The sequence below is a fragment of the Pteropus alecto genome, unplaced genomic scaffold, assembly GCF_000325575.1.
Source record: "Pteropus alecto unplaced genomic scaffold, ASM32557v1 scaffold76, whole genome shotgun sequence".
Lineage (NCBI taxonomy): Eukaryota > Metazoa > Chordata > Mammalia > Chiroptera > Pteropodidae > Pteropus > Pteropus alecto.
In genome coordinates this window covers 4,763,830-4,781,084 of record NW_006443138.1, presented here as the reverse complement: position 1 = coordinate 4,781,084, position 17,255 = coordinate 4,763,830, and the positions used below count along the sequence as shown (strand labels likewise).

General features: G+C 37.8%; 1 protein-coding gene across 1 annotated transcript in view; it reads left to right on the top strand.

Annotated features, from left to right (window-relative positions):
- Positions 1-17,255, top strand: part of GRIP1 (glutamate receptor interacting protein 1) — a 145,674-nt gene that overhangs the window by 53,988 nt on the left and 74,431 nt on the right. The window contains 3 exon segments of the mRNA XM_025041074.1: positions 387-534; positions 2,355-2,524; positions 8,958-9,113. Of these exon segments, the coding sequence (XP_024896842.1) occupies positions 387-534; positions 2,355-2,524; positions 8,958-9,113 (474 nt within the window).

Sequence of the window (17,255 nt, the reverse complement as noted above, 5' to 3'; positions counted from 1 at the left end):
TCCCTTCCTTCCTTCTTTTCTTCCAACCATCTATCATCCATACATAGTAGGTACTAAGATTTTTATTGAATTAATTCATTTAAAAAATATTTATTGAGAGACGTAGTAGGTGCCAGGCACACTATATCAAGTGATATAGAGAGCATAAAATACATAGACATTATCCTAACTGACATAAAGCTGAATACGAGCTGGACAGAACAGGTGTCCTAAGAGATGCCCTAAGAAATTACCACTGGCCGTAGGGATGTTATATGAAGGAAAATCTAAATTTTGGTGATAAAATCAATAACCACTATTTACTGAACAGTCTTCATTTTTTTCTGTATGTCTGTTTCCTAATTTTTTTTATTTTGTTTTGTTTTCTGAAATTTGTTCTTCCATAGATTCCGTGGCAACAGCATCCGGGCCACTACTAGTTGAAGTTGCCAAAACTCCTGGTGCCAGCCTTGGGGTTGCCCTAACTACCTCGATGTGCTGTAACAAACAGGTCATTGTCATAGACAAAATCAAATCTGCAAGTATTGCAGACAGGTGAGTGTCATAGGAAGTGCCGACTTTTCAAAACTGCATGTGTGTTAAAAAACACACACACGTGTAATACACATACACATGCACATGATAAAAAACAGCTCTCCTGCCAATTTATACAAGTTTGAATTAGAAAATAAGTTCGTGTTCTAGGGCTTAAAAATTCGCTTATCTTATCAGACATCCTGTCATGTAACATCGTCTCATCCAGATGTTTGGCATAGTCCTTATGAATGGGGGAAAAAAAGTCAAACAACTGAGCAAGTTTTCTTACTGTGTCCTAGGGTAATATACTGTTCTTAATGAAGGGTGGCTAAGCAGATCTTTATTACGTTTCATGCAGAGAAGTTATGAGTTTTCCTGAATTATGAACAATTAAATCCTGCCACCATAAAATCTTACTCCTTTTTTCTTAAATAAATAAAACAATATTTTTTTTAAATCACACACTCTTTAAAGAAAGGTCCTAGTGTTATAGTGTGTTAATCTTAGGGTTTCACAATCTTTAAGAATACCTGAAAACTTCATTCATTTCCTATGACGCTGAAAACCGAAGTCCTTTTTTCTGAATTCTTTTTCCCAATCAATATTTTAGACTTACAAGTTATTAAAAGGGGGACAAAAAAGATGACCTTACCACCTAATAAATTATTTTATAGCTCCTGGTAAACAACAACAACAATAACAACAACAACAACAAAAACACCTCCCATAGCTGAAGCACTCCAAGTGCATCCACATGGAATTATAGTTTTAGATGGAAGGGATGAGTTGAAATGATTTTCTTGAGCAGTAGACTATTCTCACTGCGGAAATTTTTAGATATACTCGAATGCCCAGTCTGTCCTGCATGTCTCTAGCCCCCTTCTGCACACGCCCTCGCCATGCCTGGTAAACCTCCGACTGTGACGCAGTGACCAGCAGCAACCCCTGTAGTGGTCAGTCTTCAGCTCCACTGTGGTCTTACCCTACATGCAAACCTTTAATGGTGACGGCCACTGATCCAGGGGTGTTCTCCAGTTCCATAGTGCAGGATGCTTTAATTTTCTCCCTCTGTTTTTTCCCATTCCGCAGGGGGTAACCAGTTTAAGGAGCTGTCCACTTGACTGGTACGTCGGGATGCTGACTGCTGTGTTTGCTTTTCTCAACTCATCCAGTAGCCAGTCTCTTGAGTTCAGCAAGATGTAGCAGCTAGCCCCTCCCCACCCCCAGCTTTCCCCTTCTCTCACGCAGGCCTTGTTTTATTATTCATTTGACTCCTACATAATTTCCATCATCATTGAGAGCTTTTGTACTAACGTTTAACTCCAGAATAACAAAATGAAACGCAATAATAAAGAACCGGAGATCTGGGAGCTTGTGTGAAAGGGTTCTGAGAAAGCATTAGTTGACTCTTCCCCCAAGTTATTCCCATTCACACATAAAATAGTTGTAAATGCCCCTATTCTAACTCTGTCAGTCACATCTTGACATTCTGAATATTTACCAACTCAATTTTAAAAACCTAAGAGGGAAAAACCACAGAAAAAAGTCAAGGGGAAACATTTTTACTCTTCTTCCCTCCTCTGCTGTTCACGTCCCCTCAACTTTCGTCACAAAGGACGAGAGGAAAACATTTCCTTGAATTTTTCTGTATTTTCTACAAGGTTTTACATTCCTATTCATAGGTACTTAACATTTGACAAGCGATGTTTCCTATAACACTCAAACTTTTCCTTTTTTTAAGTAAATGAAAACTGTAAAATTTTTAACTGTGAAGGACATAAAAGTCATATTCCAAAAGAAAGGCACCTGACCATACTGAGCTTTTCTCCCTTCCACAGATGTGGTGCACTGCACGTGGGAGATCACATCCTGTCCATCGATGGAACCAGCATGGAGTACTGTACGCTAGCGGAAGCAACCCAGTTCCTGGCAAACACCACGGACCAGGTCAAGCTTGAGATTCTTCCCCATCATCAGACCCGCCTGGCTCTTAAGGGACCTGACCATGGTGAGAGGATCTGTCTGGTTAAATCTGTCTTCTTGCAGTCATTGCTTCCTCCGGCCCAATTAGAAAGCAGAAAGCCAATGAATTTAATTCTGCCTTTATCATTGCTTTTGAAAACAGCAGGTTATTTTTCTTTGCTCTCCTTTGTTTTTTAAATCCCTTTTCCCAAGCCACATGTCATTTACTTGACACCCCCAAATTGAGGAAACATTGTTTGAGAATGTTTTAGAGAATTTTAGGCTAATACTAATTGATACTTAAAAAAAAAAAAAAAGCCTTTGTGTACATTGAGAGTGGAAAGAAGGAAAATAATTTCACTTCCTATTATTTATATTGAATTTCCACTCTACTTGAAAGAGAATGAAGGCCAGTAGTAAAACTTTCATTTTTAAAAAATAGTTGGAAATTGTGTATTAATAGAATAAATATTCCCTTCAAATATTTTGGGGAACAAATAGTTATATGAAGGGTTGACTTTCTCTATATTTTGTCTGTTTGCCATCATAATGTATTTCTTAGGATGGAGAACAACCTTTCTAACCACGTATCTTTCTTGAGAGAATCATAATATTTGACTGCATTTTTCAGTAACAAGTGTCAGCTGAGGGAATCTACACTGTCACTGTCTTGAAGCTCACAGATATGTTTGCTGAATATTTATATACCATTCACCTAGGCATCTGTAAACAAAACTTGGTGCAAAAACCAAAAATACTTTAAGACCAAAATCAAATGAAGAAAGACTCTTCAGTGGGGTCTTTGTTTTAGCTCCTCCTCCCTCCTTTTTCTTAAACCAAGTGCCCTCCTTTTTTAATTCCTTGAAATCAATTCCTTGAAGCCTCGCTGGCACTCACGAGGTGTCCTAGAGGTGAAGAATGCATTTCTGTATGTTTAGAGAAAGAAAACAATTTTCTCTGGAACTGAAATTTTGCTTATGAGGAGGTCATTTGTGTTCTGTGTCTCCCATCTTCTAAAACACACTGCGCTTTTCCACAATTTGAAAAAAAAAAAAGCAAAAACAAAAACAAGAGAGGGCAGATCATTTTCAGACTGAATGAGTCAGCTGGATACAACCTTTTTTAATTAAATGGAGCTTAGACAGCCCCAGAGCTAATGAAAATCTCTAGTACAGCATTACCTTTATCAGATTTTAATTTCACACATTGGAGTAGAGAAATGATGCAGCATAGGCAAATTGTGAAAAGAAATTCTGCCTCATTTGAGTAGAAATGATATGGACCTCTAGGAGGGTGCAGTCTATGGGAATGCATACCATCCCTGTCAGAGGCTACATGGGCCTTTCTCACCAGCACACTGGCTAAGAGGAGAAATTTCTAGAACTGTAAGTTTCTTCTGAATTAATCTGAAATTGTCATTGGATGTGGAGCACAGTAGGTATAAGAATGCACACTGTGTAGTGCTTTTTCACCATGGGATTTTGCTTAGTAAATTCTGGTGTTGGCGAATCAGAAATGTTTAACAGACCCTCTAAAAATGTCACTGTCTTTAGCAACCTCGTTTTTCTCCATTTAATTTGCCCTATATACAAATCATAAATAATTCAAATAGTTTCCAACTCATGAAATAATAAATATTTTTACCTGCCAAGACAATGATAAAATGCCTTTGTATACTAAAATGTATGGAGACCAAGAACAGTTTTTTTCCCTCACTGTGGAAAACGTAATGTCATTTATGATTTTTCAGAGAACTGGTAATTTAAGTAATTCTAACTTCTAACCCTATCATCCACTTTTGCTGAAAACTGTTCACCCTTTTCTTTACCTAGCATGCAAACATCTCCTTACATATTACATTAAAATCAGATTTGCCCAAATTTCGCCTAGCAACAAAGCATTCACCACGGTGTTTTCACGAAATATAGAAATGGGCATACCAACTAGGAACAAGAGACTAACTGTGCCTTTTGCTGGAAGGTAGCAGTATTTAAAAAGCCAACAAGAATGAGTTTTCATTGAGCTTAGACATTGTTTCCACTGAGCATCTTTGGGAGACATAATCATAACTGAAGGAAACTGAGACTTTGGAAAAGAAAATGTGGGCAGAATTATGAGGTTTGATACATTCAGCACCAGGAAGACTTCCATTCATGAGCTCTAGGAGCAACCACCTGAGTTGCTGTTGCCTGCACCCTCAGACATCCCGGACAAAGCAAAAGGGTACAATTAGAGAGGAGAACAAACAAAAGTGCCCTCCATGCCAGATGCTGCTTAAGACTTCAGCAGTGATGTTACCATGGAATGATGGGAAAAGTATTATTTTTTCACTTGCTGCTTATTCATCTGTAACAAAGGACTTAGGAATAACCATAGTAAGAGCAGTGTAGTGTGAGGGTTGGGGACAGAGCCTCTAGAGTCAGAATTCCAGAGCTTTATTTGTGGTTCCACCTTTTGGGACCTTATGCAAGTTATCCAACTTTTCTATCCCTCAGTTTCTTCATCTGTAAAACAGGCAATATAATAATATCTACCTCATAGATATATTGGGAACATATAACTGAGATAATTCATGAGAGGCCTCGTGTCTGGTATATAGCAAATGCTCAGTAAAAATTGGCTATTATTATTGGGACCGTTAAATGGGAGAAATGTGTGTGAATGTTCTTTGGAAAATGAACGAATGTGACAAAAATGTAACATCTTAGTTTTAAACTCTTGAAATACTTCTCTAATATATGAATATCAAGTACACCACCATAAAACAGAATAGATTTGGAGTGTGTATTCAAAATAGGAAGTAGCTGTCTTCTCTGGCTTACATTATTTGTCAAATAACTTTTGTATTCATTATCCATGGCATGCAATTTTGTGTATTACTATATCTTTTTTGTCTATTATTTCATATGTATGAACACTTGGTTCCCAATAATACTGCAAAGTCAAGGTTAAGGGAATGGTGACTTACATTTAACCTGTTTGCAATAATTGGCACCATGCTAGGCACACAATAGGTGATTGATAATATCTACCTTACGTATTTATGAACTGGGCTTGACAGTTCCAAAAAATGCCCAGTAATTTTCTAAGCATTCCATAAAGAACTGGATAAAAAAGTAAGTGTAGAATTCTGAAGTCCACTCACTATACTTCATTCGAAACACAGACAATACTTTGCTAAGAGTGCAATAGAGTAGCCATGAGTGTAGATTAACCAGACCCAGCAATGATTGCATCTTGCCATAAAAAGTCTTCATGTACATCCCAAAGTAGAATGAGGATGATGAAAGAGAATCCGTTATGGACTTTCTTTGCAATACTCTTTATCAAGGAAAATGCTGCCGTTGTGTGGACATAGACACTCTGACTGATATTCCGATTTATTCATACATTCATTCATTCATCAGTCAATATGTACTAGGCGTTGTTCAAGTTGCTATAATATATCTAGTGAGAAAGCAAAGTAGATTCCTATTCTCATGGAATTCTAGTATACAGTGATAAACATTGAAGATCCATGAAAAGAAGCCATTTCAGACAGTATTAAGTGCTATGAAGAATATAAAACAGTAATGGAATAGTGTGGCACAGGTCAGCCACTTAAGCCACAGAGGTTAGTGACAACTTCTCTGAAGAGGTGGCACCTCAGCTGAGACCTGAATGATGAGAATGAGCCAGCCATACAAACAACTGGGAGAAGAATATTATAGGCAGAAAGAAAAGCAAGTACAAATGTTCTGAGACCGAAAGGAGACTGGCTTGTGTTAAGAACAAATATAAGTCCAGTGTGGCTGAAATAGTCAATGATGAGGAAAGTGATAGGGATGGAGCTGGAAAGATAAGTAGGAGTAACATTTAATTCTCTTTATAATTGTAACCCATTGTAGTAAGTTAAATGGGAGTGATGTAATCTAACTCATGTATTTAAAAGATCGCCCTAACTGTACTGTGGCTACCCAAAAGTTGATATGTAGGAGATGAATCAAGGAGCCAAGTCTGAAGGTGTGGCAGTGATCTAGGTGAAGGAGATGGCAGCTTAAAACTAGAAGAGCGATGAGGGACATGGACTCCAAACTAGAAACAGCAGCAGAGTAGAACGAAAAGGCCGGAAGGTTTAGGGCTACAAAATTACAGTGGCTATGAAAGTGTTCTGCAGATTTCCGAGATATTCTCTAAACTTAAGTGTTCTACGTGTTCCAAATTTGTTGTATGAGAGATACATCTATTTCCGTTAAAGGAAAGTAGATAGAAAGAGAAAGTAGGCAGAATCAATATTACTAATAATAGTTCACTTGGTTTTATTCTGTGTACCAGCACTGTGCCAAGCACCTATGTGCGGTCGTCTTATGGGATAGATGCTTTCATGATCTCCATTTGACATATGAGGAAACTGAGGCTTAGGGAGACTGAGTAACTGGCCAAGGACATAATAGAGAAGAAGAACTGGAGCCAGAGTAGAAACCGAGGTCAGCCTCTGCCCACAGAGATCTGTCTGTGCTAGAGCTTTTGTTCCATATACTGTCTCACTCCAGAAAGGCCACAAAGTGGCCAGTGAGGCTCACATCTAAGATGGTAAAACAAGCTCTCGTCAACATAATCCTCCTTTAAATAGTTACAGAGTATTTGACCTCCCTACATGAATAACTGCTCTTAAATAATTCACATGTAAGGCATCTAACATTAGAATCATGACAGGAGAAGGTGATATAAGTTCGTATGTTATTGTTATATGAAAAATTTCATATCAGACATAGTAACAAACATAATATTGGTCATACTTTACAACACTGGGTAGAAAATCAAATTTAAACAATGTTGAAATTAGAATGGGAACACAATATACATTTTTAAAAATAATGAGGATTATAAAATTTTTAAATAAACTTTATTAAAATTTTATGGCATCTCAAGGAAATATAAGAACATGTGAAATAGTTCAAGAATTAAAATGAATCTCTTTCAAATGAAAATCCATTTTTTCAAAAATACAAAACAATATTAAATATGTTGAGACTCTTATCTTCTCCTTGTTAGGATAAGATTCTGATACTGATAGATGATTAGAGTAGTGTATTGTTGAGAAAAATCAAGTCCAAGTGATGGATCGTAGCATAATTAAAACGTCAGAGTGGTCAATTGTGATGTGTGACCAGTAAACCACTGAATCATGAACCCATGTGATTTATTGTTTCTTCTTTTTTTTTTATTTCCTCAAAACAAGTGCTACTAACTAGCCAAGATTTGCAAATCTTTAATTTCTAATTGTGTGCCATAAATCTTTATGGGATTGACTTTTAAGTTTAAAAAAAAATGTTTTTAATCTCTGCTGTGAAGCACAGGGGGAGATTGGAAATTGATTCAGTAGACATCTTAAAAAGTGGGGGAAATGGGCTGGGGAATGACAGGCATTATTCTTGGGAAGATGAAAGTTTCCCTCCCTGATGTTAATCATCTGTTTTGCTGACCACTGAGAAAAGGGCATCGCCAGGAAGATTTCCTTACTTCCTTTTTTTTTTTTTTTTTTTTTTTTTGCAAGTGGCTTTCGTTTTTTTTGTTGTTGTTGTTACACTTTTTATTCATGCAATTCAGTTACTTTTTCCTCTTTTTTGGTTCTTTGTTTGTCTGTTTGTTCTTCTTATTTTCCATCATCACTTCATATGGGCAGTGAAAATTCAGAGGAGCGACAGGCAACTTACCTGGGATTCCTGGGCCAGCAACCACTGCAGCCTTCACACCTACCATCACTGTAATATGCACCATCCTGACCTTTGCAGAGTGCCAGCCCTGACATTCCCGAAAGCGCCTCCTCCAAACAGCCCTCGTAATGTTCCAGGCTTTTTCCTCCCGGTCTTTTACTTAAATTATGTTTTTCTCCTTCCTTCCTCATCTGATTCATACCATATTTGGCTTCATGGGTGTTTTGTGCTTTTTTTCGTAGTAGCAACTTATCATTTCTGACATCTCCTAAGTCGTTTTCTTTTCCATCAGAAAGCATTTAGGAAAAGATGCAGATGTTCAGGATGCTTTATATGTGGTCAGGAAATAACAATGTAGAATATTATACAGTGTACAGTGTTCTCAGATCTTGTTTGTGTATGTGGAATCACTTGTGAAATTCATGCCAGAATATATCTATGAAAATGAGATTATGTATCTGATGCATTGTGTTGTTTATGGAGAAACTTGTTTTAATGTTTGGAGTTTCATTTGTTTGTTTAAGTAAAATTCCTAGAGCTTTTCTGTATTCTATTGTGCTTATGAGGCGCATCATGCTGCTCCTCAGGCGTTTGCGGGCACTTGCAACTCCGATTCTAAAGCGCTGTCTCCATGGCTTCTGCAACGGTCTCTGTCTTGTTGGGGTACCTGCTAGCCATTGCTGTGTATCATGTGTGTCTTTCTGGGCTGTTATGGATTGGCAAGTGTGGCAGGCTCACACCCCACCTGAGAATGCTCTGTGCCAAGTCTTCACTCTCTTACAGCAGCTTTGGTGTCTTCATCCTTCTCTCCTACCTCCATGAGTGCATACAGCCTGAGTTCCCTGAACATGGGGACTTTACCTCGAAGCCTCTACTCTACTAGCCCACGTGGAACCATGATGAGGAGGAGACTGAAAAAGAAAGACTTCAAAAGCTCACGTAAGTGAAATAGTAGCCAGTGTCCTTTGGCCTGGAGAAAACGTGGTCAGGTTAGAGTCTTTGATATACAGAAGCCTATGGGAAGAGTATTTAGAGCCAACATGATCAGGTAGATGCTAAGTGGCTCTGTGCCAAAGACCTTTGAAATGATGTCCATTATATATATGATATTGATTACAGGGAATACAATTTCAGACTGAATTAGTTTGCTCATACTGCCTTTGCCTACAACTCTTTATTTGAAACTTTTTCTTGCTCCTTTGGTTTAATAAGGGACTCAAAGATGTGATTTTTTTTTTAATTTAAAACTCCTTTTTTATATTCTGGGTAACTTTAGACATGAAACCTTTGTTCTTAGTTTCTTATTCTCTCTAAAGCAATTTTTTTTGAAAACTATGTCCCCTTTTAATAAATATAAGAATCTCACTTATTTGTTTAACATTATTATAAATTTCACATTAAATTATATTTCAGGATCCTTCCCCTTCCAAAAACCAATGATAAGTTTGAACATGCCTTTTCAAACTATACCTCATTCACTAAGATTCAAGTACTTTCCCCAGGAACCTACCCATTGAGAATCACTGCTGTAACATGTATTTCTGTTGCTCATTACAGCCATAGGAATATCAGAAGGATGCTTATCCTTATACCAAGCACCGTAAAGTCTAGGAATTTTAACTATGATTCTTGGAAGTATGGGACATCTAAGCACAGTATAGACTTGGCAAGACTAGGAAGATGTGGTCGGCTACTTGATTTTTGGATAGCAGGTTGTACATGTGAGGGGGAAGAAACTGTAAATGAATGCATTAACAGAGAAGAAACACAAATTTTTCTTCTCTGTTGGGGAAGATCATAATCTCTCATTACCATCACATAAGTTTTGGAGGAAGAGAACATCTATCTTTCCAACCAGATCTAATCATAGTCTAGAATGTGAGTGTTTTTTGTTCTATATGTCCCTATCAATGAGCATGATTATGATTCCTACCCAGAAGCTCAAAGAGGATGTGGTCTCTTCCCGTGCTTACCATAAGAATTAAATAAGGAATACCCTTAAGTTACTCAAATAAAACCAAACCTAGATATTTCAAAGCTGATAGTAAAGAGAGAATGTTCTTGTGAGAAGGGGTGGTTAAGCCTGTTGGTGCTTCAGCTTATTTGCCAGAGATTCATCTTTGCAGGTGGATGTGTCACTAATCCCACCAGCGCCACCATCAGTGTAGGAGACTAGCTGTCGCCCACACTGGGAAATGGTCTTTTCGTGTTACAAGGACCTGAAGGTTTCCTTACAAAGAAAACCATTGGTGTGGTGTAAACCTTGAATATTGTGGTGTATTCATGATTTGACTTGCATATTCAAATATGAATGATTGTCATCTTTAGTATATGTACATGATAGTCAATTTGAAATTAGGAAAGTAGAAGGAAGTTTAGTTTAGTCAAAATGAGGACAAGGAGCTTCTAAAATCTCACATGTTTCTTAGCTGACACTTGAATAGAGTATTTACTCTTGGAAGAAACTAGCTGAAGGCGGTATATTGAACTGGACACAAGCATAGACTCTGGAACCAGGCTGCATGGGTTCTCATGCCAGCATCATTAGTTTTGAGCTGTAGGACCTTAAGCAAGTTTCTTAATCTCTCTATTAATTTGTTTTCTTATCTTAAAAATGGAGGTAATTATAGTATTTACTTCATTAGGTAATTGTGAAGATTATATGAGAGAGAGAAAGGTTGAGAGAGAGAGAGAGAGAGAAAGAGAGTATTCTCATCACCAAAAGGGACACACAGGGCAAAAAATACACTCTAGACTATGAAATTAGTACTATAATTATATATTTATGGTTACATAATTATTTATAGAGAGAACAACACTTGATAAATGGTAAGTACTATTTAATTCTTAGCAATTTTGAATAGTTTAAGTGTTAGCTGTTATTATGCCTGAATCTGAATTGTCATGTGTGAAACTATTGACATTGCTCTCAAATTGATGCATTTTTTATAGTGGTTACACTTTGGCATAATACATAGGTCTTGAGTCTTCCATATAATGCCTCCAGGGTCTGTGGCAGAAATTTGTATATGAATTTTTTTACATATAATAGCTTCACGTGTAGCACTCCTCACTGACAGAAACAGGCTAACAGCCCTCTGCAGGGAAGAGCAATTAAAATGAATTCATTAATGTTTGTACTTCTGCTTCAATGGTTAAACATTTGTTTGTATTATGTAAGACTCGCTATGTTGATTAAGGACATTAGTGATTAAATGAATGGTAATGTTTGCTTATCTCGGGTTGATATTTACGCATCTTGAATTTTGTAGTATGAAACAAAGCTGAGGCCACATTTTCACTGATATCCATAACCAACTCATCAATTCTCTCTTGAATTAGCACATTATTCTCCAACATAGTAGAAATATAAACACAAACCTGGTTGAAGAAATTTCTAGTTATTTGCGTTTGCTGTAGACATTAGCCACTGCAGAACTACTTTTCTTCTTCTTTTTTTTTTTTTTTCTTGCTCAAGTTTAGAATGGTCACATTAGATGTAAAGGTTTTCTCAAGTAACTGCTAATAAAGGTTTTATTGCCACTCTCACTACACCATGGTATATTTCCACCACTTTACTTATGTCTTTATTCTGTGCCACCATTTGCTGCCCCCTTTTTCACATTTATGTTTCTATAGCAACCATGCCATTTGTATGGATGGTGAATCATGGCAAAGTCACAAATAAGGATAAAAAGTCTCTTTGCTGTATTGGTGATGAGCTGAGGCCTGAACTTGCAAAACAAAAAGAATGTTTCTAGTATAAAGGAAGGACATGGCTAGAAGAGAATAAAATCTTCTCATATAAATATGAAAACATTCTGTACCATCCACCAGAGGGGAAAATATAGGGAGTCTGTGACAACATGTTATAAGCATTAAAACAGGAAGTGCTGTGTTTGTTTCACAAGGACGATGATGAGTATCACCAGCACTAGGCTTTGAGGAGTGTCACAAAGCTCTGAGAGTGTTGCAGAGCCACGTGACAGAGGGACCCCACTTGTCACCTCTTCTGGAATCTTAATTACCTTTTCCCTGCAGCCTGAGCTGCCCCTTTTTTCTCCTGAAGAGGCCAAGTCTCCTAGGACCCCGTCATCCCCCAGTGATGGCGACATGACAGCAGTGGATTTGGCTAGTTACCCCTGCTTTCTTCTTCCTGCTCTCATACACGGAACCAGCGTAGAGACTCTGCCTGTTCCCAGTCTGCCTGAGGTGCAACAAAGAGTACAAGTTAGAACACATTTCTAGAGTAGTCTTTGCCTCTTTTTGTCATCATCACTTCCTCCTAGGGAGGGCAACATTGAAAAAAGCTAAAAGGAAGAGAATGCAAAAAAACTAACAACTTTTATCCCTTCAACCGACCCCTGAAAAAAAGAACAGAAGACATCTAATGCTACGCTTTTGATACCTAATGGTACGCTTTTATAAGAGACCATGCACAGAGCCTTCGCAGGAGATAGCTTGAGGTCTGCCCCGCACTAGCCCCCATATGTAGAGGGGACTTGTTAGCCACCTGCACTGTGCCCGTAAACTGGATCACGTGATAGCCAATGTGTTGGGTCCAAAGCAGGTCAACCCTAAATGTGGGCCACTTTAATGAGATAGAGGTCGTAAATTATAGGAACAAATAATCACAAACATGGTGTATTAATAAATCTTTGAGGTCCTTTGCTCTCTATACTTGTATATACTTTCCATATCTGACAGTAAAACTCACTGCCTTCTTCTAAATGAAGGAAACATTTGGCTGGTTTTTAAACTTTAGGAGTTAAAGAGCTATCTCTGGTTCTCCTCCAGAGAATTGAGGAAAGACAAGAATTGAGAAAAACACAGGGGCATTTCCTGCAAACCCGAATTATTGTGAACTGAACCCTCCAAGTGTGAATGGGAACGGGACAGAGCAGGTCCAAGGTTGAGCACAACCTTGGCACACACCAGTTAGCAGTTTTCAAACAGCATGTCGGCAGTGTAGTCATTTCTGTCTTCACCTGTGAGTAGAATTGGGCATGTCTCAGGCCAGTGCCTTGCAGGGGCATTTGTTACTGGAGAGAGAATCCATTATACAAAATTTTAAACTACAAGATTATAATTCATAAATCACCTTTATTTTCTCCTGCTGGTTGACCACATTAATGAAGTAGGATAATCAAGCTCATCTTTTTCTCTTCCCAGTAATGTTGGTTGTTTTTCCTTCTGGCTCATCATCTTAAATCTACAATTTATCTTTTTCATAGCTGGTAATAATGTTCAAGACTTTAATGCCTGTGGGTAATCAGTACATACATTTCAAATGAAATTTTACTATTTCAAAGAATAGATTCCAATACATCAGAGGACTTTCAGAGTTCATTGTAAAATCTTAGGTTATTTAATATAATCCTATATTTATTAGATAAATTATAACTTCACATAATTATAAAACCAATGTTTAATACATTTTTAATCCTGAATTAAATTTCCTAATGATTTTTATCACCTCAACTTGCCTCTAGATAGAGCTTATAAATTTAATGATCCCACAGTGAGTTGGTACTTATATCTGTGTTCAAAACCTCCTACAGAATGAAATTTTTTATCTTCACTAACTTCCGAAAAATATAGCAAGTTTTTCCTTTAAGAAGGTTTTCACTATATCTAACCCAAACCTCTTATTACTATTAAATTGACTATTTCTTGATTCTTTCTTAGTGGAGATGGTAATCAGCTGACTTAAAAGTTCAAAATAGTTTTCAATAGTTAAGCGGTTCAAAAATCTATACCAAATTGAGATTGCAAATGGAAAATATATATATATTAATGTGAACCTAAAGAAAGATTCACAGAAAGTATCCTTGTTGAAGTCTAAAAACCTTCACCAGAAGTGGAAGTAATCTGCCAAATAGATGATATTCTAATATTATATTCCTGTCTGCTGTTAGTATAACTGGAAAGAAATGCAACTCTCAGATCCTTACTGACAGGAAATAGTATCTTCGAGGGGTTTTGTGCCACCAGTAACAAAACGTATAATCTGGAGAGCAATCAAAATACAGTAAACATCAACAAAGGCACCCTAGAAAATGTGTGATAGTCCGTGTGTCAGACTTTGGAATTGTAGGTCACTACCTATAAAAGTTAGGGTTGGAGGCTACCTCTACTCTCCACTGTAGGCTCCTTTAATCCATTGACATTAATCCTGCTGAGACAGAGCAATAGTGGTGCTTCTTTAGAATAAGTACATTCTTCCTTTCTCTTTTGAAACAAATGATCCACCTCACCATCCTCTGCCATGTCAGCTGCAGTGCTGGAATAATCTGCGCCATAGAAAAATTTGGGTCCGAAAGAACAAGAACGACTTCTAGTTCCTTAACTTAGCAGAATCTACGTGTTGGTTCAAAAAAGGAAAATGTGGATGATATCACAAAATGTAATTCATTCCTCATTTATTTAGCATTCACTGAATGTTCCAGGCACTGGAATCTTAGAGATGAAAATATCTGGTCCCAATTCTTAAAGAACTCGGTGTCAAGTAGAGAGGCAGACAGGCAAATAAAAACCTGATAAATGCTGAAATAGGATCATGTGTTAGAAATCTCAAAATGTAGAAAAGTAAGTACATAATTCTGCCTGGATAAGGCAGAGAAAGGGAAAACCCAGGGTAAGCACTAAGGGGCAGAGGGCATGGTATATATGAAGACAGACGTGAAAGCAGGGCCTGGAGCACATGGCACATGAAGGGAGCATAGAAGAACATGAGACTGGACTGGATGGGCAGGAGAAAATGAACTCGTGAAGGGTTCTGTGTGTTCTGCTAGAACTTGAAGATGTTGTTCCATGGGGAACAGGGAACCATGGAAAGATTCTAAACTGGAGAATGGCCTTCACATATTAGAAAAGCCACTCTGACAGCAATTTGGAAGCTGTTAGCATGAAACAAAAGATAGGGACACTGGTTGGAAGTCTAAATAGTAATCTAGGTTAGCAATAATGAGGCTCTACTCCAGGAGAATAGATAAATGGGACCTCATCATGAAGAGAAAGTTAATCTGGCAATGATATCTAGACAACATTTGGCATGACAGAACCCAGAAACATGTATATTAGAATAATTAAAGTAAAAAGTAATGAAAGCCTGAATTAAGACATTGACAATAAGTGTGGAAAGGGGGATTTATTCGAAATTAATTGAATTTTAGATAATGAGGTGTTGTGAGTCAAAGGCTACTTTGAAATTTCAGGTCTTAAGGACTATAAGCAAAATAGTCCCATAAAATTAGTAGTGGCAGTGAGAAAGAGAAGGCGATTAACTCAATTTTGAAAGTGCTGAGTTTGAGGAATCAATGAGACATCAGTGTGGTTGGGATATCCATCAGTTCAGAAATTCATCACTGGAGAGATACTAGAGAGGTGGATATAAAAAGATACATGCAGAGATCATATTTTAGAAGCATTGGAAGTGAATGAAGGAAAGAATGAGAATAAAAAAGTCTTAGGGCAGAACTACAGGCAACTCAATGTTTGAAGTGCAGAGAAAGTAAAAGAACTGGGAGGGCTGAAAAGGTAAGAAACCAAGAACCAAGCTTCATCGAAACCAGAGAGCAATTTCAAGAAGAAAAGAGTAATTCCCAAAGCCAGTTGCTGCAAAGTGGTTAGAACAGATGAGGCCATTCATTTTGGCAATCAGGAAGTCATCAGTGAGAACAGTTTCAGGAAAGGGTGAAGGGAGACACTAAAGTTTAAGCAGTTTCAGAATCAGTACAAATCCTAGAGAGAGGCCAGAAAGCTAGGGGAGTGAGTAGGAAAGTTGGAAAAAGTGGCAAGAAAAATTTTTATGGCACAGAATCACAGAAGGAGTGGAAAGGAATAGTATCAAATACTAAAAGGAAGAGTCAGCCTTGCAAAAGAAAGATACATCCTCCTGAAGCAGAAAAAAAGGGTGTGAGGGGTTGAGGGGAGAGAACAGATGATGATACAGAGAAATCAAGGTTGAAAACAATGTAGTTTAAGGAACTCTTGTCAAATGGTTGGATCTTTTCAGTCTTTTAGGAAATAAAAGAGAGAGTAAAATTTGACCCTGAAAAGTGTAGAAATGTTTGAGACAGATCCTGTGAGGAATCAAATAAGGTGCCATAATATTACTCAGCAAAAGATTCCAGAGCCCCATAAAGAATAATGTGAAATTGTCACGACTTTCTCTAACAGCCCCAGCAACTTAGTAACAGCAGTAAGTTGACTGGGCATTGCCAAAGAGCACAGAGTATTAGAGTATAGAAAATCACATGAGGTTTAGAAATCTCTGATACTAGCAGATACATCATCGAAGTGGTCCACGGGTCCATATAGAGTTTGGAGGGAAATGATGGTAGTAAAAGGCAATGGGTAAAGATGGTGGCTTTCAAACTGCATTTACCAGATTCCCCTATGAGGGAAGAGGAGGCCTTTGGGGTCTCCCATCCCTACCTCAACTGCAGTAGCTCTATTTCTATCTGAAATATAAAGGTATTCTTTTATGCTCGAATTTCAAAGGGGAAAAAATCTGTTGCTATAAATATTGTTTGAAAACCACTATACTAGGAGATAAGTGAGAGAAAGTGGGACTGGAAGTCATAAAGAGGAGCAAATTAGATTGTAGGGACTGGGAGAGATGGCTATGTGATCAACAAGGAGGATTCAGATATTGAGATCCTGGAGCTCTACTACCCATTTTGAAGGAAGATGGGGTCCACTGTAGGGTTCTGCTGGCAGAAAGCTGAAGTAGGGTGGAATTGCTAGTAACCTGCACTGAGAGAGCTGAAGAACCATAAATCCAGCACATTAGATTATCACCATGATATTAAGATGCTAAAAACAAGGAAAAGCCACAGATTAGAGGAGCTAGATTAAGAGCCAAGTCCTGAAGTCAGTGAGGAAAAGGAGTAGGGAGGCATTGTAAACATAGAAAATTATGGGCTTGAAGATGAGACAAAGTAGAATAAGTACAGAATATGGAACTTTAAGTAGGAGTGGTTTAAAGTAGAGGAAGGAGAGGAGGGAGGGACAGATGGACAGAAGGAAAGAAAAGAAGGAAGGGAGGGAGGAAGGGACGGAGGGAGGGAGGAAGGG